Here is a 24,284-nt window from a genome sequence, read left to right as displayed (position 1 = left end):
GAGACACATTCAGGTTTTTACATTTTGAGACTCAAGTCCGGGGGGATGGGGGGGATGTGTGTGTGTGTGTGTGTGAGCTGCATCTCAAGAGAACGCTTGTAAATTTGCACATGTGAAAAGTGTCACTTTATTTCGGCTCACGTTAGCCCGGACGAGCTGCTGAACTGTGAACCCCGCCTCCAGGAACCAGGTGGACTATATGAGACTTGCAAGAGGCGGTCAGGGCTCTCTCAGCGAAGACGACACAGAAACGGTGTGTTATGGCTGATTTGACAGATTTATTTCTGCTCTGAAGTCCGGACTATCCAGAATGGAGCAACGGTGGAGTTAGCAGTAACCTCAGGGTGGGTTTTCACTCTTTAGACATGCAAAATAGTTGGAAAAAAATGTGTATTTATGTGTATACACTACAATGTTTCTGAGTATCTTCTTACAAAGAAATAAACTTTGCACCAAGAATCGTCTTTTTTTTAAAACTGCTGCCACTGTTGGAGACATCTGCTGATAACACTGTTGCTCAGACACAAACACTGTTTCCCCTGAGCGTTTCAAAGACAATAAAACACTAGCTGAGGCAAATGACAAAGTGTGTTTTTCTCACCCGTCTGGTAAACGTCTCACCTCAGCTGTGATGCCAGTTTTACGTCAGCAGGGGTCACCATTGCACCACGAGAGGCAGCTTGCCATTACAGCTGCAGGTAGTCTGCAAAAATGAAGCAGCAGTGATTAGTTACAGTATTTGGATAATTAATGATGTGTAAAAATGGTAAAATAATATTAAATGTAACTGATTCCACTCGAGACAAAAACATTGTTTAAAAAGAGGAAAAAGCATTTTACAGAAACAAGTATTCACTCGGAAACGAGTACTACGACGATTTTACATGAACTTGTTTCCTACACAGTAAAACTTTCTCCACCAACAAATAATTTGCTGGTTTGTTTTAGAGTTTTTATAAAGTATGTTGCACCCAGCAAGCGAGAAAAGCTCTTTTTAAACAAGTACTGTACCCAAAGCAGCCGTATCATTACGACCACTTTCTTATTGCTGAATGCTGCCAAAACCAACATTAAAGAACAACTGGGAGTGCTTTTACCACAGCTTCTGTCGGAGATGAGATCTGCACGGATTAGGCTTTTGTCTCACACATGCCGTTAAGATTTTTTTGTGTTTTCTTTTTTTTTTTATTATTTTGTTTGCCATTTCTACATAATGTACTCATTTACTTATAGTGTTTTCCAGAGCTGACCAAGTATGGACGGGGGGATAGTATGCTCTCAGACTTATTCTCCTTTCTATTTTCTAAAAGAAAAAAGTCAAAATTTCTAAAGTAATAATTTGCTCAGAAGATAACGATATTTACAGATAAAGGTTTAGCTGACATTGTAAAACAGTGAACCTTACCAACTTTATAAATGTGCTGTTTCAGAGCAGAATTTTTTCACAGATTAGTTCAGCCCCTTTTTTCTATTTTTCTTTAAATAGGAATTTATTGTGTGGATGCCGACACTTTTTCAGTTTTTTATTTTTCCATACATCTGACTACTTCAGCAAACTTTGTGCCATTTTAGCCATCGATATATCCAAACTTTCAGCTCATTCACGAAATGGATGCTGCTACATTAGTTTTTGTAACTTTTATAGTTTATTTACAAATATTTTCCCAAAAGAAATCTCTTTCATTCCTTCAGAACACTGTTCTCTTTAATATCTACTTCAACATACTTCCTTTAACTTTTGACTACTGTTCTACTACTTTTAGCTTTGAGGCAGGCTTTTGGCTACTTTTAGCTTCTAACCAGTCATTTGCATTTTCAGCTATACTTTCACTACCTTTAGCTTTTAGCTAATCTTTTGCTACTTTTACTTTAAGCTAGCCTCTTGCTACTTTTAGCCTTCGACTAGTGTTTTGCTATTTTAAGCTTTTAGCTAATCTTTGCTACTTTCAGTTTTTTTTGCTAGTATTTAAGTGCTTTTACTGAAAATGTTGCTACATTTAGCTTTTGGCTAGTGTTTTGCTACTTTTTGCTAGCATTTTGCTACTTTTATCTAACCTTTTGCTGCTTTTAGGTTTTAGCTAGTGTTTTCCACATTTGGCTAACATTTGCTGCTTTCTGCTTTTATGTAGCCCGTTTGCTATTTTTTTAGCTTCTACCTATCCTGTTGTATTTTTAGCTAGACATTTATTACTTTTAGCAAAGCTTTTGCTACTTTTAGTTATTTTTAGCTTTTAGTTCGTTTCCGCCTGCGACCCAGAATGGAGAAGTGGGTAAAGAAGATGGATGGATAGTTAGTTTTACACATTTTAGCTTTTAGCTAACATTTGTCAATTTTAGTCTTTAGCTAGTATTTAACTGCTTTAAGGTAACAATTTGCTACATTTAGCTTTTAGCTAGCCTTTCGCTATTTTTAGCTTTTTGCTGTTATTTCACCTCTTAGCTTTTAACTCAGTTTTAGCTTCTAGGAGCAGCAGTCATTCAGCATTCATACTGAATTTCCACAGAAAATACATTTTTTCCAGTTTTGCTATTTTTTTAGTTCCCTTCAGCTAGCTAACACTTAAATACAGTCTGCACTGTACATGGACATTGATTTTTGTTTGTTTGTTTGTTTTGTTTTAATTTTCCAAAACAGCCTAAAAGTCAACTGAGAAATCAGGAAACTCAGGAAGTTTGAGCTGTGAACAGAACCATGAGTAGAGTGACCGGTATCCGACCGGACGTAGGTAGTTTTACCGACAGGATATAAACATAAACAGTACTTTACCCGGCGGTGGTCGTAATGTTCTGGCTGGTGCAGCAGCGCGCGCTCTAAGCTCCGCCCACGAGCTTTTTGCCAGGCGCGTGACATCCAAAGAAAAGCCTCCTCTCCTCCTCGGCAGCTCTCTGTCTCTCTGTCTGTTTACTGATCTTAGCTGAGCTTCACCTCCGGAGGTTACCGGGAAACTTCACCTGAGCGTCGCTGATGGAAACCAGACAACAACAACAAGGTGAGTCCGCGCCAGCTAACGGGCTAACAGGCTAACGACGGCACTTTTTAATGGCTCAGAGAGAGAAAAAAAAATAAAAAAAGAAATGTAGTTGTTTTTGTTTTTCAACTAGCTGAGCTGAAAACGTTTTACAGCAGCTCTACAACAACTACAACAGCCCAGGTGGAGGACGAAACGCTGCATTTATCTGGAATTTGAAGACATTTTCACTGGATAGGGCGAGAACTGCCATGAAGCTAGTTTAAGGAGCTCCATAGTTGATTGCTCAAAAAAACAAAGAAGCAAAAAAAGTCCTGATAGTTTCGGACTGCATGTTGTTTTCTGCTGCAGACAGGTTATTTGCATGCTTCCCAGCACCCCCCCCCCCCCTTCTTGTAGAACATCTCAGCTCTTGTTGGGTTTTGGACAGGAAAGAGATGTTTTAAAGAAAGAAGTGTGTTGCACCTCTGCCATCAGAGGGATAAAGTTGTGTTTATCCAGACTCCTGCTGCTCAAGGATGTGCATTTTAATCAGGGAATATAAAACTCCTGCCCCACCCCAAAAAACTAAACAACTTTATATTATCTTTATGTTATAGGTTATAGAGAATTAACTAAAAGCTGCGAACTTCTAACCTTTAGAGTAATTGTTTGGTTTTACAGGTTTGTGTTTACATTGCTGCTGTTGGCTTGTCAGCTTGACATCCGGTTTAGTTTTAATTGATTTTTTTTTGTTTGTTTCCAGCCGTATGACCTCTGATTTGGCGTGTCCTCATGACCACTGGGACAAATGGTAATCTTGTGATCTAAGGCATTTCAGCCCTATGAAGCTCAGACGGACATAGAAGGGTTATTCTTCCACAATTAAACAAATTTGGAGGCGGATGGATGCAGTCGCGAGCTTGTTAGTTTGATGCGAGTCAGGCCCTGATCCTCCCAGATGATGAACCAGGAGGCGTTTCAGTACCTAAGGGTCCGCGCAGCGAAAAACTTTGCATTAAAGCCTGCCATCGTTGCTTCCCTAAAAGTCGACTTGAAGGCCGTTGGTCGAATGTGGAACTGGGAAGGAAGCGATTCTGAGTGAGACTGGCTTTATGCTGGCCCGTTTCCTCCTCTCTGGCGTGTGGCGTAATAAGATCTCATCTGCGTCCGTAGAGCACGCGCTCCCTCGATGACCTCCGATATTCTATCTAGATTGTTCGTTTTGCTAATCTGCCGGGGCGCCAGTTTGTTCCCTGTGTGCAGGTGGCCGGAATCAGATATATCCTGTTTGAAGAGTTCAAGACGTTAAGATCTGTGCAACCCAGAGCGAAAAAACCAGATCTCCAGTCCCCGTGCAAACACACGAGATAAAACTGCAGCGACACACGGGCGTGGAGTGGACACTGGAGAAGCGCCACATCTCTGTGCTTTGTGTGAATAACCACTCTCCTTTTTTTTTTTTTCCTGCTTGTTTCCTCCCGTGCTGCTGCCTCGCTGCGCTGCAGAGTTGTACTCTAGTGTTCTGAGCGAAGCAGTGGTGGACTGGGGCGGCCTGGGCCCCGGAGAGGAATGGGTTAACCCAGCCGCATACGAGGGAGAGCTGGGTAAGACTCCACACTCCAGGTGGAACGGAAGCAAATCCCGCAGCCGGGACAGAGAAAACCTGCTGCTGGAAGCGGCCAAAGCGTCACTGATTTGAGTTGTCCAGAGAAGCTTAAAGGTACTCGCTGCAAACTATTAAAAAAAGCAGTTTGAAAGGGTTCACTACAGCAGTTTTCCAGATGTATGGAGACGCAGTTCAGAAATGGGGGTACGTGCTCAGTGTAAATAAAGCGCTTGGCTGAATCCAATGAAAACCAGGTGTAAGCTTGAGCCACGCTGACCGACGCCGAAATCTGTGTTGGCGAACAAATGCAGCGAAATCCTCGGCCTTCTTGATCCCCTCCTTGTTGTTGCCCTATTTTCAGTCACTTCGGTTGTTCCTGCAGGTAAACAAACTCAGGTGGTAGTTGGCACCTGCCTGAGTTTTAACTCAGAGAGACGTTAATACGGGAACAAAACTGTTTTTTTAAGTGGGCCCGGTCTCCGTGACTCGACAGTGCAGCGAGTACCTTTAAAAGCCACCTGAGATCAGTGCAGCAGCACTTTTCTCTTCTGATCTGATGTGATTTGGTGTTGATGTGGTGAAGGAGAGGAAGTGAGCAAAATGGAAGACAATGAGGCCGTCTAAGGATGGAAAAAAAACCTAAAGTTTACTTTGTTAACGACGGAGCGTTCATTTTTCTTATACTGCTACGCAGTAGGGGGGTAACGGTACGCCTGAGTCACGGTTTGGGACAAAATGGAAAAAAAGAAAAAGCTACTTTTTTTTTTTGACCCGTCTACGATGGGTCAGTGTTCCTGATCTGTCTGTTTGTCTAAAAGAGATGCGTTTGTTATTTTTCATGTTAAAGTGAGAACCGCTGGGATGTCGTTCAGTTAACAGGGAGCACGTTACAGCGCTTGTTGACGTGCAGACCGTCCTTTAACGGGGTGCACTTCTAGAGTTGCGCTGTGTTTTTTGTTTCGGAACAGAAAATGAGGTTCGTAAGGAGAACTGAAACATCTCAAGCGAATTGCCCTGTAGGTGTGAAGATTGTGGATTTTTCTCAGAGCAGGACCGATTTCCGAAGATGCGTTCAAAAACAACAACAACAGAAAAGAAAGAACAAAGTGCGACGAAACGTCCTTCATCGGGTTCCGATAGTTCCTCCGTCCCTCCCAGTCAAATTCAACCAAATCCGACGTGTTTTTGTTTTTATTACCTGAACCAAAAACTCACTGACTTTTTGCTCAGGTCCGAACCGGTTTCACTCCCCTGCCGAGGAGGAGTCGGCTGGACGGAGTTCGCATGAGGAGGACTCGGCTCAGTTGGTCCGAAACAGGGAAACCGGGACGGGCGGGGGTAGAGCCTCGTGGCGAGGAGGGCGGGATCAGTGGGTCCGCTCTGACAACTGGGTCCTGTCCACCGCCTGGGACATGCAGCGGGACGGCTCAGGTGAAACGGGACGTAGACTTAGAAACGTGGGCAGTAGGTCACTTAAACTCTGGTTGAACATCTAAACATCTGGGCCCCCGTCAGGACTACAAACACCACACATTGTCTGTTTTCCTCAGGAAATTTATGTTTTCTTTGACATAATATTGGCAATAATAATATAAGCAGATTAAACTTTTTTTTAAGAAAATCAATGAATGTCAAAAAGAAATGCGTGTTGCAGTATTTGCATATTATTTCCAATGTCAATCCACTTTGATTTCTTCAAAGTGGATTGGCTTTAAATAAACAAATAAAACCATTTAAAATACAAGTAAACAGTCGAGCAAGCATTACGGTTTTGCGGATTAAAATCCTTGATGTTCTTAGGTGCATGTTTTTGGGAATATACAGCCTGTTGAGACTTCAACCAAAGTTAGACGTTTTCGCCGATGTAGAGCATTTAGCCCACTGCATTGCAAATGTGAACACAATGAACATTTCTTAAACAAAATCATCATTTCTGTGAGACAGAAATTGGATCATTTTTAAGGCTCTTTTTCATTTTCCACACAACAGAAAAGGTGGACAGTGGTAACATTTGAAGACATAATTATTTTCTGTTATAATTTTGATTTTAAATAAACATTTCAGGTGATCCTAAACTGAAATGCAAAGAATCCGCATCACGCACCTCCAGAAGCAGCTCTGACATTTCTTCTGTTTTCATAAACAGTACGACTAGCCCAGATATTTAGCTTCCACCTTTTATTTGTTTCAGCTTAAATCTGGCATTTACACCACTTCACACACACACACACACACACACACACACACACAGACACACACACACACACACACACACACACACACACACACACACAAAAAGAATCATCTTGCCTTAGACCTAATCTAGCCCCCAGATTCTGGGTCAGCAATTGCAAAAGCATTCCCCTTTTAAAAGAAATCTTGCCCTCACCAAATAGAGGCCCGTGTTAGCTTAAAGAAACCCTGCTGAGTTAGCAGACTTGGGAAAATAAAACCCGTGCAAGCATTATGTTAAGAGAAGGGCGTAGTTTTTGTGGAAATGTGTTGCTGATCTTCAACTATTATGATCAGCCCTTTTTATAGATGTCTGCCTTTTAGACTTCTCAGATTTTAGAAAACCCTAAAAATAAGAAAAGAGTTTAACCCTTAAACCGGAAGCCCGCAGCGCTCCATCCTGATTCGTTTCTTTCTTTTACATTTCATTAGTGTGTAAACGGGAACGAACGCTCGACTCGGACGTGAAAAGCTCCCATTTGAGCTGCAGGGGTTAAAAAAAAAAACAAAAACAGGCTCATTGTCCTCCTCTTGTTAGCAGAAAAAGCTCGTCTTGAAGTGAACCACTGCATGCTGGGAGTGAGTCAAGTGCTTTGAGCTGCATGTGTGTGTATGTGTGTGTTTTAGCTGCTGGAGTTGCTGCTTGATTCCAAAGCACTGAACTGCCCATAGGTTTCCTGTTGTAACCGGCAGTAAGTTTAGCTGTATACCAGTTTTATTTTCTCACCTCATGTCTCCTAACGTGTCTCATAATGCTGCCTCATGAAGAAAGAGGACACCTCACTGCAGGTACAGTAGTTCTGTTCGTTAACGTCTGGTTTAAATGTGAAAAAAATCGCCACAGGTTCTCAACGCCAAGCGGACCTGCTGTTGTCTAACAGTGCGTAGTGTCTGCTGTATCTGCCCTGGTTAGCTTTTAAAATACCCCGAGTGAAGCCCCTCCCGTATGACAGGACAAATCATTCGAATGTTTGCGAGTGTGTGAATCTGTTTGTCTTCTGTTGGTGTCTGTTGGTTCTTGGGTTTTTAAACGATCCTCTCCAGCTGGAGGAAGCAGTTCAGAGCCTCGTTTCTTGTCCTGGCAGTTGGAGATCCTGTAATTGCTTGTGTGTGTGTTGGTGGTCTGTCAGCAAAAAAAATCCTGTGTAACACTCGACGCGTTTTAATAAAACACCCAGGAAGGAATGACAGGATGTACAAGTGATTAACCTTTGGAGTCAGTGCAACGCAAGATGGCTGCCACAGCTAATCAGCATGAGCAAACACAAAAATGTCAGACCTCAGGTCATTTTTTCTTTCTCAGATATTGAGGAAACATTTGTTGTGGTAGTAGCTGAGAGTCATCAGTGAGGTTAGAGCTGGGTTCAGATTTATCCAGCTTTTGTTTGGTGTGCATTTTGGATCCTTTTTTTATTTATTCTTTAATAATTGTCAACCAGGAAGTGTCCCCAAATAAGGACAATAGGTGTAAGCTGAACAGAACAGAATATGTGAAGAGAAGCCGATGTCCTCATATGAGGACGTAGGGACTTAAAGAAGTTGAGCACCATGTTTCAGAGTTAATTGGAAGGGATCAACCTTTCAAAAGTGCAAAATAGGCGTTCCACACGATCCCATTTTAGGACCATTGTTTTTTTGTTTTTTTGTTTAATTACATGATTTGTTTTATTTCTTGCCTGTATATAAACGACTGACCTGAAGGATGTGAAGTTGTTCAGAGTTAAATGTATGCAGATGATGCTATCATGTATGTGGCTGCAACGACTCCACAACAAACACCTCGCAGAGTGACAGAAAAGACACGACTTTACCGTTGTCACTGATCAAAGGCCCATTTTAGAGATTTCTTTTTTTTTTTTGCTTAAAAAGAAAAAAAAGACTAACTGGGACTAGATCTACAGATTAGCCTTTGGCTAGAAGGCCTCTGTGCTGTGTCTGATCCAAATAAAAAATATAGAGACTTGAATAGAGCTTACATTTTGTGTTCAAGCTGATTCATTTCCTCGGTGCCCGTGAATTCTTTAGCCTAACCTTTGAAATCTGGGCAGAGTTTGCGTTGGCTTGTGTGCCAGACGGTAGTGTTGTTCAGCCCGGTTACAGCAAGATAATCCACATCAGTTAAACCAGATTAAAGTCCTGCAGACTGCAGCCGCAGATTACGTAACTGTCAAGAGACGGCGAGCGGCCAGACGTGGAGACAAAACGATCAGAGAGACGCAGGCTGGACATGGACAGCGGCACTCAAACACTTTTCCAGCCAACGGCTCAGGAAGGAATGCAAAGTGGAAAAAGAAGTGGGAGCACTTCCTCTCTGACGTGGCCGAGTTAAAAATGCATGACACAGCAGACCACAGCTGAGGTGGTGTAACGTTGCATGCACTGTTGTGGCAGAAGTATTTAACTGTAGGGAGTTCATAAACTGGAAGATGTAAAAATTGGAAGTAAGTTGTGTTCCTCTTGAAAAAAAACAACAAAAAAACAGAAGTTAGTTTGTTCCCACCTGGCTACACAACCGGTTTCTGGTAAAAAAAAAAAAAAAAAAAAAAAAAAAAAAAAAAAAAACACCAGGCATTTAAATATCTGGGCAGCTTCAACATTTGCACGTTGTGGTTTTTTTTTTTTTTTTTCAAACAGGTTTCCTGGACTCGGAGCCGCTGAAAGAGGCCGATGAAGACTTGGTGTCCGAAGTCAACCTGAGCAACTCCGTCATGACGGAGGAGGAGAGGGAAGAGATCCAACAGGAGCTGGCCAAAGTATGCACAAACATGCCCGCGAGCCACCGAGACGTGACGCTCGTCTCAGTTCGCTCTCTATCTTTCTGTGTGCGCGCAGCTGGAGGAGGAGATCGGCACGCTGAGGCAGGTTTTGTCGTCCAAAGAGAGGCAGCAGGCAGAGCTCCGGCAGAAGCTGGGCGTCTCTCCGTTTAGCGAGCTCAAAACCAACTTCAGCAGAGGCTGGCAGGACGTGCAGAGCTCCACGGCGTAAGTTTCTGAGCCGGCGTGCGCGCGGCACAGGCGGAAGGCTGAAGCCTGGGCGATATACTTTGGAGTTTGGAGAATGTTTGCATTCATCTGTGTGTTGCAGCAGCACAAAGCTGAATGGCTGCTATGTTTGCCGTCAACAGAAGTGCCCCTTGTAGGACACAGGCTCAAAGTAAACCCACAGAAAACAGAAGGTCATTCTTTTTCGTTCACAGCCAGCATGAGCTCACAGGCTGAAGTGAGTGTGTTTAGCAAATACTGATCTCATAAAGGCAATTTAATGGCTCAAACCTCAGCTGGCAGCTGCACAGCGTGCATGCAGTTATCTTTGGTGTGCTCACTGAAACAGACATCATAAATGTAATTTTAAAAACATCACTCGAGGCAGTCGTTGACCCCAGGACACAATTAGCAGCTCATGTTCTATGCAGGCACAGGAACTGATTCTAATGTTTCTGCTAAATGTGAACTTCCTACTATGGGAACATTTTACTTGGGTTATTTTGCATTTGATACTTCACTTTTGTTTACATTAACCACTCTGTAAAAGATGACCACAAAATTGTGAGTTTTTCTATATATGCATGTATAAAGAAAAGGCTAAGTACTTCATGTAGTTTAAGTAGTTTATGTGCCGACCAGTTACGAGTGTGCAAATAATTTCATTTGCAAAACGCTGGCACATCTAAAACGGGCACCTGAGGGCACACTGTAAGCAGGCACACCATGAGTGGATCTAAAGTGTTATCAGGCAGTTGCTAGAGCAACCAACAGTCAGTCAGAGCAGCGGTGCAGGTCATCGGACGCAGAGGATGCCTCGCAGATGATTAGGTTAGACGGCATTACCAGCACATGAAGCGGGTCACATTGTGGGTTTGCGTGAGACCGGGTGGGCGTGCAGATGTCAGAGCGGGCCCAAAGTTGGGACCAATAAGTACGCGAGGGCACCCAGACACGTGAAGATTTCACCTGCCCAAGACAGGATTGTTGTATCCTGCGGCACATTACACAACCAGATGTTAAACCTTTTACATCTTTGTCTCATCATTTACTTCAGTGAGCAGCTGGACTACGGCTTCACCGTCGTGTGTGTGTGTGTGTAGGCTACCATCAGCACCAGAGACGGCTGCATTTACTGTGGCGCCATCACCAAGGAGGCATGGGCTGGTGACGAGTTGCGTCATCATAGTCATAGCTGCAGTGAATCTCGGTTCTGCGTCTTCGTGGATAACCACTGTGTGCATGCTGGACGGCGCCGAGAGGAGAGGGCCAATCCTCGCTGTTAGGGCTCCGCGATATTTGAAAAACTTGCGAGATTATTGTTTAATAATGCGATGACGATATCGGTTTCCTCACTCCTCGCTTTCTGTGCTGTCATGACGTAACAGCTGTGAACTTCAGGATGGAAAAAGTTTAATTCTTTAACATCTTTGAGTCATTTGGTCTTCAGATAAATAATCCCATTTTTTTAAAAACCGGTCAGAGAGCAGTTTTCTCTCAGACACCAAGAGACAGACGTGAGCAAGTGGATAGTCTCCGAAGGCTTCTTCTCTTATCCAGTTACTTTATTCGGGGGATCGCTTTACACACTCAGCCTCCATCCTCATCTATAATGAACCAATGTGACCACGGGAGAGTGCACTCCGGGGTAACGCTGGCGTGTGATTGGTTGTAGTTGTTGTATTCGATCCATATGTCAATGCAAACCCACACACCAACACAATGAGAACAAAGGAGGTGAAAACTGGAATTAATTTAAGAAAACTGGAATTCATTTTAAATTTGTTTTTTTCCAAAGGATGAGATTGGGATGTAAAAGTGAAAATAAGGTCATTTAAACTGCTCAGACTACCCTTTGACTTGACAGCCTGCACCTGAAAGCCTCGGTACATTAAAAAGATGGATTTTGTCCTCTGTTAGTGCAGGATGCCTTCCTCAGACCGATAAATCTCGTTTTTTAAAGACCGTACTTTTGTTCCTGTGTCCTTCAGATACAAGAAGACATCAGAAACGTTGTCCACGGCTGGACAGAAGACCTCGGCCGCCTTCAGCAACCTCGGCAGCGCCATCACCAGGAAGCTGGGAGACATGAGGTAAACGCTGAATTTCACATCCGTTAAAGGCGCTTATTTTTCAAAATGATATATTTGATAGAAGGCCGCAGTCCCTAAAACCTGACGGGCCTCGTCGCAGCACAGGCGCCGCTGCTCGCTGAGTTTATGATGGAGTTCAGATAAAGTTCGGCTGAACAAGAAAGGGAAGACCATCAGCGGCAACAAAAACAGGATCTTTGGAGGAGAGTGCCTACACAATACTGACCTCATGTAGCTTTCACTTATTACTGATGGTGTCAGTGGTGTAATGTAGTAGATATACCCTAAAATGATTTTCTTTTTTGTTAAAAGGCCTTTTTTCCCTGTAAACGTAATGGTATATTTTCAGCTTTTTGCTTTAAGTTGTGAACTTATTACTCACAATCAATAATATTTCTTTTTTTTTATTTTATTTTTTGTAATCTCAGCTGTAGTTTCTTTGTTGTTCTACAACACAACATGCTCAGCGGGGACAAAGCCAACCTCCTAATTTGATTTTTTTTTTTGTTGTTGTTGTATCCAAGTCAAACTCTGAACCACTTGATGATCGTGCAGAATCTTTGGACACTAAGAAAAACACAGAAAGCTGATCAGAAAAATGTTGCCTCGTTTAATGTTTGAAGAGCTTGAGGGAAAGCTTGAAGAGCCACTTTTTTAAATTTTATAATCAAAAAAAGTAGGTTTGCTCAGAGTTATACAAAGTGTCGTCTTTCATTATTTGCCATAAAGATCCGTAATCAACTTACGTGTTCCTGGTTCACCCACCCACCACCTGAGTTATCTCACTCCCCCCATTCTTATTACATGTTGCTGGCTTTCCTTATCCATGCCATCCATCTCTGTATCACAGAGACCAGAGTTGTAAGTCTTGCTTTAACAGCTCAGGGGAGCGTGGGATTATGTAACCCAACATTAAGCTGCTTTCTGAGCGAGCTGAAAGGCTCGTGGCAAAGCTTGTTCCCCCCCCCCACGCCCCACGCGCCTCAGCCGCTCTTCTTCCGTTCTCATCCACAACAGACTGTGCTGTTTTCGTTCGAGGCGCCGAGGAACGACAACAAGAAAGAGGCCGGGTGCCTGCATTGTGCTGCGTGTGAAATAAACGGAGCACTCGGTTGCGTAGCGAGACAAAAAAGACGAGAGTGGGTGACTTCATTCATGCTGACAAAAAAACACAAGGAGAAGCTAAGTGAACAAAGACGGCTGAAAGAAACATGAACATGTCATCCCATGGTTGTTGCTTAAATCAAACAAATACTAAATAAATTTGTAATGGCAAATAAAACAAACTGAAGTGTTTATTGCTTCGTAAATACGGAGGAGCATAAACTGAATCCTGAATCCTGAGTTTTCTGGGAAGCCAGTGTAGAAAGATAAGAACAGGGGTGTTGTGGAAACAGAACGGAGCCGAGTTTCGCACCAACTACAAACGCGAAACGTCGTCTTGGCTTAAACGGGAACGAGAGGAGTTGCAGTCCTCTGAGCGTGACGACACAAAACCACGACTTACAGTCGCTAATTGTTGATAAGATAACAGAGGGAGTATTTTGGCTACATTTCTCAGGTGAACGTAACTGGACTAAACTACAGATTTAACATGTTTATCAGAATTTGTGTTGGGTGCTTTTTGACTGAGCAGCTAGAGAACCAAGAGGCAACAATTCAGCTTTGCTCTGATTTAACTGCTGAAAGCTCGAAGACGCCCTCTTCCTGATTTTTAACCAATCAGTCGTGTAGACTGATAACATTTTGTACCATCAGCTTTAAGGACATGCACATTTGAATAACAATGATGAAACCCAACTAAAACTCTACATCAAGTGGTTCAGAAGGAGCATCTTTAAGGTAAATTAAATTGGTCTGAGAATGGAGCCCTGAGGCACCCCCACAAGTCAGACGTGCCAACGAAGAAACGCCATAATTAAATGCATGAACTTTTGATTAGAAAAGAAGGAAGTAAACCACTTGCACCTCTCTTTGTGCTTGATAAATAAGAACGGTGATCAAATTTGAACTAATTAACTAAAATAGAAGTTTCACCACAATTTAAGTTGACAAGAATGTCATTGGTCACTCTCTCGCTGCCGTGTTTCTAATGAAATCTTGATGTTTCCAGTGGTAAAAACCTGGTTCATGACCTTTATCATACACTGTGTGAAAATTGTTTATAAAAGGAAGGAACTTATTCCGATCGTTGCTATATTGTAGCGTGGCTGGGCTAGAGTTACTGTTCCCGCGCAGGTACGTCTCCACGGTCTGTTTGGGTTTGGTTTTAGGAAGCATGTTGTTGTCACTGCATGTGATTTTTTTTTTTTCAAACTTATTTTTTTTAAATCAACTTTTGAACTCTTGTTTTGTTCACTTCCTCAAAAAAGAAGAATCCATCCCTAGCTTGTGCTGTGTGTCCTGTACTTTACAACCGCAATTCTGAAAAAAAACTTGGATGCTGTGTAAAAAAAATGTAAATTAAAAGCGGAATTCAATGATCTGCAAATCTTATAAACCCACGATTTATTTCTAATGGAACATAGTAAACATATCACGTTTAAATTAGGAAACTGTAAAAAAAAGAAAGAATAAGAAGGTCATTTTAAATTTGATGGCATCAACACATATTTCAAAGAAGGTGAGACAGGGGCAACAAAAGGCTGTAAAAGTAGGTGGTTTAAATAAGAAATGGCTAGAAGAGCATTTTGTAATAAATTGGGTTAACTGGCACCAGGTCAGGAAGAGGACTGGGGATAAAAAGAGCATTTTAGAGAGGCTGAATATCTCAGAAGTAAAGATTCACCGTCCGTGACAAACTGCAGACTGCTGAATAATGTTCCACATGAAGAATTGGGAAGACTGAATATTCTAGCATCTGCGGTTTGTAATATCAAATTATTTCCAGAATCAGACTCTCTGAGCTCAAAGGGTGAGGCTGAAAGTCATCACAGGATGGCTGTGATCTTCAGGCCCTTTGCATTAAAACCAGGTCTGATTCTGTTCTGGACATCACTGCATGGACTCAGGAAGACTTCCACAGATCACTGGAAACACAGCTCACTGATGCAGGTCAAAGCTCTATCCTGCAAAGAAGAAGCCAGATGTGAACATCGTCCGGAAACGCTGCGTTGTGTAGTCAGATAAATCAAAATTTTCAAAATTTGAAAATATTTTAGAAGATGTGCTCCCATCCAGCAAAGCAGACTCAGGACTGTTGAGCAGCTAGAATCCTCCATCAGACCAATGGGACAAAAATCCCTCCAAAACCTCCAGCAGCTGCTCTCCTCAGCTCCGAGACGTTTACAGAGGAGAGGGAGACATGGCTCTGCCACAATTTCTCAGCTGTGTTGCTGCCATAAATTTCAAAATTACCAGTTTTTTTCCCAAAACAAACAGTATAATTTCTTAGTTTAAACATTACTGTGTTACACTGTGAATAAAAAATGGATTTATGAGATTCGCAAATCATTCCATTCCATTTTTATTTGTATTTTTTTTTTTTTTTGGAACTGTGGTTGTATAATCTTTGCGTCTTTTCATAATAATCAGTGCTTTTCCTGTATTTATCACAGAAGTATAAGAAAAGAAAACTGTTTCAAAGTGTTAATAGACGTTTAAAAAGATTGCATCTGCCACAGAATGTGAGAATGACCTTTTAAAGACGTTAAAGTTATTCATCTAGGCAAATGTGCATTGAAGTGAAAGTGAATGGATTACATTCCTTGTGATGAGCAGAATGCAACAAAACAAAATAAAACTAATTTTCAGGGTTTTTTTTTTTTCAAAACTCAGGTGTTTAACTCCACAAGAAACTAATAACACCCCTTTTTTCTGTGTCGTGTTGCTTCTCCTTTAACAAACTGCCAACTCTTCATCCCTGCTATTAAGTCTGTGTGTGTGTGTTGTGTGTGTGTGTTTTTTTTATCTTTAGGAGTGTTTGTTACATGCACACTGTCCTAGTGAAAATGTTCCACTACAGCTAAGTTAACCCTTCAACATGCCGCCGTTGACTTCGCTCCAGTCTGTTTTCTCGATCTGACATAGTTCTGTGTTACCAGCGTCCCCGTTTGACCGGAGACCGTTCCGAAGATGTGGAACTGCCCGTGCTTTTTGTCTTGAGTGTTGTACGAGTGTCTAATCGGTTCTCCGTCTCCCCCCTATGCCTTCCAAAGGTCCAACTCTATAGGGTAAGGATCCCCGGCAGCTGGTTGTGTTGCGTTAGCTGAGCAGATGTGGCCTCGGCCGCCTGCGACTCGAACAGGAGCTCCACTTTCAGTGCTGATCCATTTCGGTTTCTAAATTGTTTTTATTAGTCGTGTGACGGAGATGTCCTCAACTTTCCCGCATGTCCCTGAATGCATCGAAAAGCTTAAAATGGAGCTTTTTTTTTTTTTTTTCTCTGGCCAACAGACAGACAGGAAGTTGAAAGTAAAATGCAGCTCTGGGTGGTGCTTTTATAAATGGAAGACCTTTTTGTCTCTGTAAAAAAAATTCTACATTGGTTTTTAAACGAACAGCTCCAGCGTGAGGTAAGTTAATCCGCTGCTCAAGTCTAAAATCGGTCCGTCCTTAGCTGTGAGGCTAACTCGGCATGAAACGCTCCAGCTCTTTTCTAACTCTGGTGTTGCTTTTGTTTGTGATCTGTGCTAATCATTGACTCCTCTCCCATCATGCTCTCTGGGGACAGTTACTCTGTCAGACACTCGATGAGCATGCCTACAATGAGGTAACAGCGCTGTGTTTGCTTACGTTACCTGTTCACACACACACACACACACACACACACACATTATCAGTTGCCTTACCTGAATACCATCTGTGTTAATAATTGATTTTCTTAAAACCCAAATAATAAACATTCTGGTTCTAGATTTAGACACATTTACAGCCATTAATTTGTGGATTTTGGGGTAATTTAGAAAGTAAAGCGTCTAAAAACATTTTAGGTTTGTTTAAAAAAAAAAATGTTTTTTGTTCACAGAAACTCCCCCAGCTTCAAGTCCTTTGAGGAAAAAGTTGAAAATACAGTTTCCACCATCAAGGTAAACTTCATCTGTGTGTTTATTTGTGTTTTTGAGTGAAAGTACTTGATTTAAAGGTGTGCCGGGCAGCTATTTATTTATTTTTTTTTAATTAAAAATCTCTTCTTCTTCGCTTTTTTCATCAAACTGTACAAACCATTTCCTGTCACTCAGGTAAGTCCTGAACCTCTCATGAATTGTCCTCCTTGATCCCGCAGGCTCTGTAATTTAGAGAGCAACAAACACCGCAGTGAGAAATGCTGTTTTGTAAATCAAGAATTCGCTGCGTTGAACTGTCTTCCTGTTGCTGCTGGAAGCCCCGCGGTCAACTGAACTAAAACAGACCTATTAGTTCTAACGTCATACAGGGTCGCAGTTTTTTTTTTTGATTCGGCGTGAATTAAAAACGTCCCGCAGCTCGATTGGTGGCAGGAAGTCTCACAATAAAGGGAGATTTTAGCCAAATGTAACCAACCAAATAAACAATTTGACTTAATTTGATGTCTCGTTAGCAAAATGAATTGTTTGCATCTGTCCATCCTTGTCTGTTGGGAGGTGTTCATGTTTCCGTGACAACCGCATCTTTAAGATCCAACTAATTGTCACAGTTTTCGTTTAAAGCATTACAAACGCCATGTGGTGATTTAGAAATACACATTTTGTAAAAACTTAATTTTTTTTTTAACTAATCTGAGTTTATCTTCTATGAAAGAAACCTGAAGCCACTTGGTAGACAGTAGAAAATCTGTACCTGAATATTTTGCTGACACTATGAAAATGAAGGCTGTTGGTATTATTTGTAAAAGTGCGCCCCCTTCAGGCCGATCGGCAGCACAGCAGTGGTACGTTCAAGTCGTCGGTAAATAACCGCCGCCCTCTGCGTTTCCTCGTTTGTGTGTCTTTTACCAGACTAAAGTGGGTGGTCCGGGAACCGGAGGCAGCTTCGAGGACGTCCTCTCGTCCGCGGCCAACGCCAGCTCCCAGGACACGCCCACCAATAACCTGACGGACAGCCCCGAAGCGCCGTGTTAGAGCTGCACGGCGAGGCGGGGACTCTTTCTTTCTGCTGTGTCGCCGCAGTTTGTTGTGTTTCTACTGAAACTCCTGACACACCGTATGTTGTTTTTTTTTTTTATTCGTTAAGTGCAGACAATCCCGTTAAAGTTCCCTGGCTCCTTGTCAGTGTGCGTTACGCCACAGATGTTTGTTAGTCTAAGTCGATCACGGACATTTTACAGTAAAACCCTGATTCTCTGACTTCTACTTTCACATAAGTTCAGTCTTAAATGCTCAGATTTGTCTGGTTTTCTCACATCATGCTGGAAAAAAACTAACTATGGCTGGGATTCCTTAAAACTAAGAGGTTATTTATTTCTCCTGTTTGTTTTAGATCCAGCCGTGTTGGAGGGCTTTAAAAAGGACCTTTTGACACAAAAACTATTATTCCATGAGCAACTTTTAAAAAGATACTTGAACAAAACACACTAGAGGAAACGTTCAAGCACAAATGATTGTTACACAGCGCAGAAAATGTTATATTAAAAGACAAAAAAAAGTTCTTCTTTTTGGCTAAATGTCAGGCATGTTTCTGAGAGTCACAGTTTGGGTTTAAATGCATCATTTAACATCTGTTATTTTTTTCCTTCTGTTTATAACATCTGTTTCGCCATCTCAGTAACATCTGTTGAACGTAACCTGCATTTTAGAGTTTGTCTTTTTCTTTCACGTCCTGAGGATTTCCCTCCGCTGCAGCTCGAAAAGACGCCAGAGGTCACAACATATTTATTCATGGATACTCCAGCACTAAAACCACTTGTTTAGGTCTCCGACACAGAGGTGACGTGTTCTGATCATGTCTTGTTTATAGAAAAGGAACGGATGAAGGAAAAGAAGCATTAAAGACTCTTTTGCACGTATCTACAAACAGCGGGGAAACAATTGTGCTCGTTTGCCTGATTAAATAAACTTTCTCTAAAACTTTCATTTTAAATATGACTGGTTTGTAAATATTACAAGGGTCAAACGAAACCAAACACGAGGGGACTGCTTCTACACTGAACGTCTGCTGAAAATGTGAGGAAAACAAAAAAATAAAGCTTTGGATTCAAATCAAACGTTTTATACAAGATACTGAAACACAAGTGACCTTATATGATCGTGATTACGCCGTTTCTCTCGTCCACATTCTGCTACAGGACTAAAAACAAATTAACACTAGAAGGAAATAAACAGAGTGGTGCAACTTTTTTTTTTCTTCCCCCCTTCCCTTTTTTTATAATTAATCCTGTGATGTCAAATTTACCTGGAAATAAAGTTATATTACAAAAAAATAAATAAATGTATATGACACGTGCAATAAAGCTTGCTGATGTGAGATTTGATGGCAGCTTTTCTTTATTCGGAGAAACTCAACATTAACCGGAGAGAAAATGGTAATATCACAAGGAAGAAGCTCTGGAGAAGGTTAAACACTTTCAGGAGATTTATATTTACTTCTGGCAGGTCTTCGGTCGTAGTTAGATGATGCTGTACTGTTTAACCCTTTTAAAACCATGGGGATCAGCGGTGACACCGCAGCACATGTGTATCTACACATAGGGCATTTTTTGACCCAATTATTGGCAAAAACAGACAAGAAAGACCATTATTATGGTGCTAAAAGGGTAAAGCGATGCCTACAATAATAGTAACCGTCCTAAAATCTCATATTTTTGAGAAGGAGAATTTTTTAACTTGGATGTTTGCTGCTTCATCTTCAAAATTGTCGGATTAGGTTGACAGTAAACTCAAACCAGGCCACCTCAGAACAGTTTAGACCTCCCTTTAACCGTCTACAGAGCTTTATAACTTAAGACTTTTGAGGAGAGTAAGGTTGTGCGTCGCTGTACGTTTTGTGTTTCAGGTCCATCCTTTAAAAAGGCTTTCGTCACCCGGTCAGGATGTGGGCGAAGACGTGTTCTGGTGCTCGGGTCCTGATCCATCAGCCTGCGACTCCTCACTGCTCCTCGCGCCGCCGGCGTTCTGACGTCCCCTTTGTTCGTTCAGAGAGCCGACCAGCCGCAGAACATCCAGGTGGTGGAAACGACCTAAGCGACGAGAAGAAGTCGAGTCAAAGCAAGTCGAAGCCCGACACACTCGCGCACTCGCAACTCGAGGCGTCGTACCGGCGGTGGAGTCGAAGAACTCCTGCAGCCTTCCAGGCGAGCCCTCCAGCTCCTCGTACTCGTGAGCCTGCAGGATCATCTCCAGGAGGTCGAACTGTTTCACCAGCTTGGCCTCTGGAGTGCTCTGATGTTCGTATTCCTGCAAGCGACACACATGTCCACCTCACCTAAACATCCCGGCTATCGTCTGATCGTACTTACACATGACATGAACAGGATGCGCAGACTTTACAAGGCTTGTTGCCACAAAAAAAAAACACCCAAAAACTAACTTAAAACACCAAAGCAGCATACCTCCCACAGAGCAAAGATTTCCTGCTTGAGTCCCTCCGGCAGAAGGCTTGTCAGATGCCTCATCGCTTCCTGGGAACGAAGCAATACCAGCAAACCTTTTTACTTTTGTGTCATTAACTTAAAAAGCAGCGATCAGTGAGGCTGCTAGACGCCGTAGCTCACTTGCCTCCTCTCTCCGGTGCTTCTCTGCCTTGCTGACGTTGTCTGACGGAGCAATATCTCCCACAATGCACTCGGCCATGTCGTGGACAAGAGCCAGCCTTACGCACCTGAGGACAGAGCACACCTTGAGACGTCTGTGCAGGTGAGGACAGAGCACACCTTGAGACGTCTGTGCAGGTGAGGACAGAGCACACCTTGAGAAGTCTGTGCACGTGGACGGCTCCTCGCTTCGAGCGGACCTCCACCCACCTGTCTCTGTCCACTGTGGGGTCGGTGATGGTCAGAGACATCACAGCCATGCGGTACATGTGGTCGGATACGCTCTCTGGTTCCTTCACCTTCCTGTACACCCAGCCGGTCCGAGGCACCCTCTGAAGAGAAAACACAAGGCTCATCAGAGGTAAACCAAGTCTGTTCATAGGAGATTATTAAACAGACACGTTTATTTATTTCTTTAGGTAAACACGTGCACAGTATGCTGCCAGGTGCAAGAACTGGGTTGGAAATGACTTAAAAAGCCAAAGTCCAAAGAAAAGCATTGAAAGACCCCTCAGAAAACCTGCAGAACTGTTGATTAGGATCACTTTGAAGTATGACAAAAAACTGTGGCTGTCTTAAAATGCTGCAAAGTATTGTATACCTGTGGTAATCCCACATGTGTATTTGTTTATAATACGACGCATTTTAAAATAAATAAATTAAAAGACTGCATGCAAGTGCATGCATTTGATCCTATAAAAAAAACTCAGACAGCTCAAAATGTGTAAGTTATTTCAGTAACAAGTTGCTGGATGACTTGAATAGGTTGGTTAAGACCAAAGCTTTTACGAGTATTATCAATAGACACTCTTTGTTGTATCTGAAAGACACCAAATCCAACTTAAAAAAAACAACAAAAAACGTCTTACTTTGAGTTGTCCGATAAGTTTCATAAACTGCAGCATATTATTCATGCCGGCTGGTTTCTCACTGGTGGCAGCCATTACTACCGGATGTGGAAAAGCGGAATTTACCGGTGCAGTAGCACGAAGCAGCCGCTAGGTAGCAGCACAGGCTTTGCAATGAGAAAGTGGAACTGCGTCGAAAAGGGATATTTTCAACGGAACTGTTTTGCCCACGGATTTATTGACTTCCACGGACTTTGTGTTGTCGCGTCTGTGTAAAGAAATACACGCGCAAGCGCACGAAATTTTCCCCGCTCACGCAACAAAACGGGAAACGGTAGGTGGCGCGACGACGACAAAACGGCAAAAAAAGGAAAAGCACGAAGAAGAAGAAGAAGAAGAAGAAGAAGAAGACTTCGCACCGGATGTTAAGAGAAGCGGGAGATTGGAAACGTAAACAATTTTTGTTTTGACGCTTTAAACGCTCGTTTCGGGCGCAACAATAAGCAAACATGCTGAAAAAGATACCCAAACTAAAAAGTACTGTTGCACGAAAAGCGAAGGGAAACGTAAAGATCGGGCCCGCGTCAGAAGCGATGGTAGGTGGATCTTTAATGTCTGTCGTGTTCGCTTTTTTCCCCCCTCTGTTAGATTTTAACTCATTAACCAACACAGCTGGGGTTTACCTGCTCACAGATTGAACTGCTGACACTTCTGTTCCTGAACAACCTGGCTGAAGAGGCCAAGGCCAAGGCGTTTGAGGAAAAATCTGCGACGATACGAGGTCACCATGTCAAAGCGGTCTCCAAGGTAACAACAATCATATTAAATGTATGGCGCTTACATGAATATGAACATTACAGGCCTCCATTAACGGTACAAGGGGCAACAGCTTGTTTCAATAAGCAGCCTTAGGGGAGCATTTACCTCACATTAACATCTTGTTTAAGAAAACATAAAATTAGTGAACAACAGAGACAAATGCAGCCCGAGAGCTGAACGCTGGTGATGAAGCTAAAACTGACTTTTTAGTTAAAAAAGCAAACTGGGAGCTAAAAGTTGCAAATCACAGACAACTTCATTATCAGTATTGCTGTATGTGCAGGACATACGGAGGATCAAAACTAAGTTTCTCTCCCAGCCACGGTGCAAAAAGGCAGAAAAGTAAAATGCAAATGTAAGCAGAAATGTAAAATATACAAACTAAAACATGAGATGATATATATTTTACATTAGTGCAAGTTCGGTACTGTTGGAGGTGTCTCATGTTAGGAATAGTGCACTGTTTGTATTGTCCAAATGATTTGGTCCTGGATTAAAGAGTGGTTATTGTAGGGATGGTGAGGGGGGCAGTGTGTGGTGGTGGTGGGGTGGGGGGGGTCACTTTAATGGCAGAGTTTGTGTGTCAGAGATGGATGGGAGTGCTGGAGGAGGAGTTCAGCTTCCTGACCGCTAAATGGATGGAGCTGGTCCTCAGTCTCATCCCGGGTGGCAGGGGGTGGGGAAGGTCACCCTAACCCTAACCCAGAAGCTCCGGGGACCAGTCGTTTATAGCATTAGTCCTGGAGGGAACGGAGAGGATGATTATTAGAGCCATACTTTGGGGTTTAGGTGGGGGTTTTTTTTATCTGGTGTAATGCCTAAAAGTCACAGTGGGTGGCATCGTGGCTCAGAAAATGGAGCCACAGGTAACCTCTCAGCAGCCTCCCAATTTTTACTACTTTTAGCCAGTCTTTTGATAGCTTTAACATTGAAGTTTCAGCTTCTTCAGCAGGTTTTCAGCATTCAGGCTGTAGTTTTTGCAGGAAATCAACTTTCTCTAGTTTTTCTTGTTTCTTTTTTTTGCTCAGTGGTTTTAATTAGTTGTCTCTTTATTAAACATTTATCTAACAAAGTAGTTAGTTGAGTTTTAAGTTATTTAAGATAAGCCACTCAACGTAAACAGAAGTTTTTTAGTAAAGATTTAAATTTCGATTAGTCATCTGTTGTTAAAGGTGAAAAATGATTTGTTCAAAGACAGCTCCTTTAAAAAGAAACCGTGTGAAATTAGACGCGTTCAAATATTTTAATTGTTTATATTTAAAGACACATCTTCTTACATTATGTTTAAATTCAAAGCCAGTCATAACAGTAAAAAGTGCATTTTCTTCAGTTTTTTCTTTTTCCCTGGTGTTGCTTCAAACTTCACATCAACTTAAAGGGTTTTTTTTTGTTCTTTTTCTGTCTTTTTAGAAAATGCTAAAAAAGTCTCGAGGATGAAGACAATAAGGATCATTCCAGTCACACTATTCTTGTTTTTGTTTGTTTTTCTCCTTTTGTTTTGAAATTTTACATTTTTATAAAGTCTTTGTTCTCTTTCTTGCAAGCCAACAGTCTGTACCTGTTTCCTAATAAATCCTTTAAAATGTCACTCTGGCTCTCATCCTGAGCCTCACACAGACATTACTGCTGCCAAAGAGATCTTTTAATCAAAAATGTAAAAAAAACAATGAATGAATGAACCGTACAGGCTGAAACGATATAAATGAGCAAAAAAAAAGTTGTTTTTGGAAGTCATGTTCTGTTATTACGTGGGCAGTGCATCAGGTGTGTGTTTGTGGATGGTGCTCCGATCGTCCGTCACGCTCTCCGTCTTCAGCTGCACGCCTCACGGCCTCTTCGAATTCCTCCTCTTCGTCACGCCAAGCGGGAGATCTGCTCGCCGAGATTGGTATCCTGCTAATTCCTTTTCACCACACGCCTTTTCGCGGCGAGATCTCCTCCTCGAAAAACAAAGAAGTGTTGTTTGTATTGTTCCGCTCTAAATAAACTGCGCCACCTTTTTTTTTTTTTTTTTTTTATCCTGGTGAGACCCTTTCTGGGTTTGTTTTATGCTTCGCGTCGAGTCATTTTAAACCTAAATATGGAGAGG

At 42.2% G+C, this 24,284-nt stretch overlaps 3 protein-coding genes and 1 long non-coding RNA gene across 10 annotated transcripts; 2 read left to right on the top strand and 2 right to left on the bottom strand.

Moving 5' to 3' along the window:
* Positions 1–36: 36 nt before the first annotated feature.
* On the bottom strand, positions 37–2,901 carry LOC112450293. The gene is made up of 2 exons (XR_005234511.1): positions 2,768–2,901; positions 37–703 (listed from the first exon to the last, which is right to left on the bottom strand). It is a non-coding gene; the product is annotated as an uncharacterized LOC112450293 (long non-coding RNA).
* Positions 2,833–19,243, top strand: tpd52l1 (tpd52 like 1). Of its 7 annotated transcripts, XM_017409166.3 has the most exons (11): positions 2,833–2,990; positions 4,457–4,555; positions 7,558–7,578; positions 9,424–9,542; positions 9,622–9,770; positions 11,762–11,863; positions 14,069–14,101; positions 16,021–16,035; positions 16,536–16,574; positions 16,830–16,890; positions 17,779–19,243. In XM_017409166.3, exons 1-11 carry the CDS (start codon positions 2,966–2,968, stop codon positions 17,899–17,901), a joined length of 786 nt encoding a protein of 261 aa, XP_017264655.1. In that variant the 5' UTR covers positions 2,833–2,965; the 3' UTR covers positions 17,902–19,243. The 7 variants fall into 7 exon arrangements, with proteins under 7 accessions (XP_017264655.1, XP_017264660.1, XP_017264662.1 ...); XM_037981541.1 differs by lacking the exon at positions 14,069–14,101 and having other exon boundaries at positions 2,834–2,990; XM_037981544.1 differs by lacking the exons at positions 2,833–2,990; positions 4,457–4,555 and adding an exon at positions 5,766–5,988.
* Positions 18,446–21,520, bottom strand: hddc2 (HD domain containing 2). The gene is made up of 6 exons (XM_017409175.3): positions 21,398–21,520; positions 20,739–20,860; positions 20,494–20,596; positions 20,328–20,396; positions 20,034–20,172; positions 18,446–19,955 (listed from the first exon to the last, which is right to left on the bottom strand). Exons 1-6 carry the CDS (start codon positions 21,470–21,472, stop codon positions 19,804–19,806), a joined length of 660 nt encoding a protein of 219 aa, XP_017264664.1. The 5' UTR covers positions 21,473–21,520; the 3' UTR covers positions 18,446–19,803.
* Positions 21,521–21,690: 170 nt separating this feature from the next.
* cenpw (centromere protein W) lies at positions 21,691–23,783 on the top strand. Its single transcript, XM_017409176.3, has 3 exons — positions 21,691–21,972; positions 22,070–22,183; positions 23,606–23,783. Exons 1-3 carry the CDS (start codon positions 21,886–21,888, stop codon positions 23,630–23,632), a joined length of 228 nt encoding a protein of 75 aa, XP_017264665.1. The 5' UTR covers positions 21,691–21,885; the 3' UTR covers positions 23,633–23,783.
* The last annotated feature ends 501 nt before the right edge of the window (positions 23,784–24,284 follow it).

This window comes from Kryptolebias marmoratus, linkage group LG19 (assembly GCF_001649575.2).
Source record: "Kryptolebias marmoratus isolate JLee-2015 linkage group LG19, ASM164957v2, whole genome shotgun sequence".
In the NCBI taxonomy this organism is placed as follows: Eukaryota; Metazoa; Chordata; class Actinopteri; order Cyprinodontiformes; family Rivulidae; genus Kryptolebias; species Kryptolebias marmoratus.
The sequence above is the reverse complement of the archived record's forward strand: the minus strand, read 5'-3'. Positions and strand labels throughout refer to the sequence as shown.

Excerpts from the sequence above, each read along its gene's own strand:
- cenpw (XM_017409176.3), top strand. The coding sequence starts at position 21,886 with ATGCTGAAAAAGATACCCAAACTAAAAAGTACTGTTGCACGAAAAGCG. Across the intron at positions 21,973-22,069 it reads GGCCCGCGTCAGAAGCGATG|ATTGAACTGCTGACACTTCT; the intron begins GTAGGTGGATCT and ends ACCTGCTCACAG. Across the intron at positions 22,184-23,605 it reads ATGTCAAAGCGGTCTCCAAG|AAAATGCTAAAAAAGTCTCG; the intron begins GTAACAACAATC and ends CTGTCTTTTTAG.
- hddc2 (XM_017409175.3), bottom strand. The coding sequence starts at position 21,472 with ATGGCTGCCACCAGTGAGAAACCAGCCGGCATGAATAATATGCTGCAG. Across the intron at positions 20,861-21,397 it reads AACTTATCGGACAACTCAAA|AGGGTGCCTCGGACCGGCTG; the intron begins GTAAGACGTTTT and ends TTTTCTCTTCAG. Across the intron at positions 20,397-20,493 it reads AGAAGCACCGGAGAGAGGAG|GAAGCGATGAGGCATCTGAC; the intron begins GCAAGTGAGCTA and ends CTTCGTTCCCAG.
- tpd52l1 (XM_017409166.3), top strand. The coding sequence starts at position 2,966 with ATGGAAACCAGACAACAACAACAAG. Across the intron at positions 2,991-4,456 it reads AACCAGACAACAACAACAAG|AGTTGTACTCTAGTGTTCTG; the intron begins GTGAGTCCGCGC and ends GCTGCGCTGCAG. Across the intron at positions 11,864-14,068 it reads AGGAAGCTGGGAGACATGAG|CGTGGCTGGGCTAGAGTTAC; the intron begins GTAAACGCTGAA and ends GCTATATTGTAG.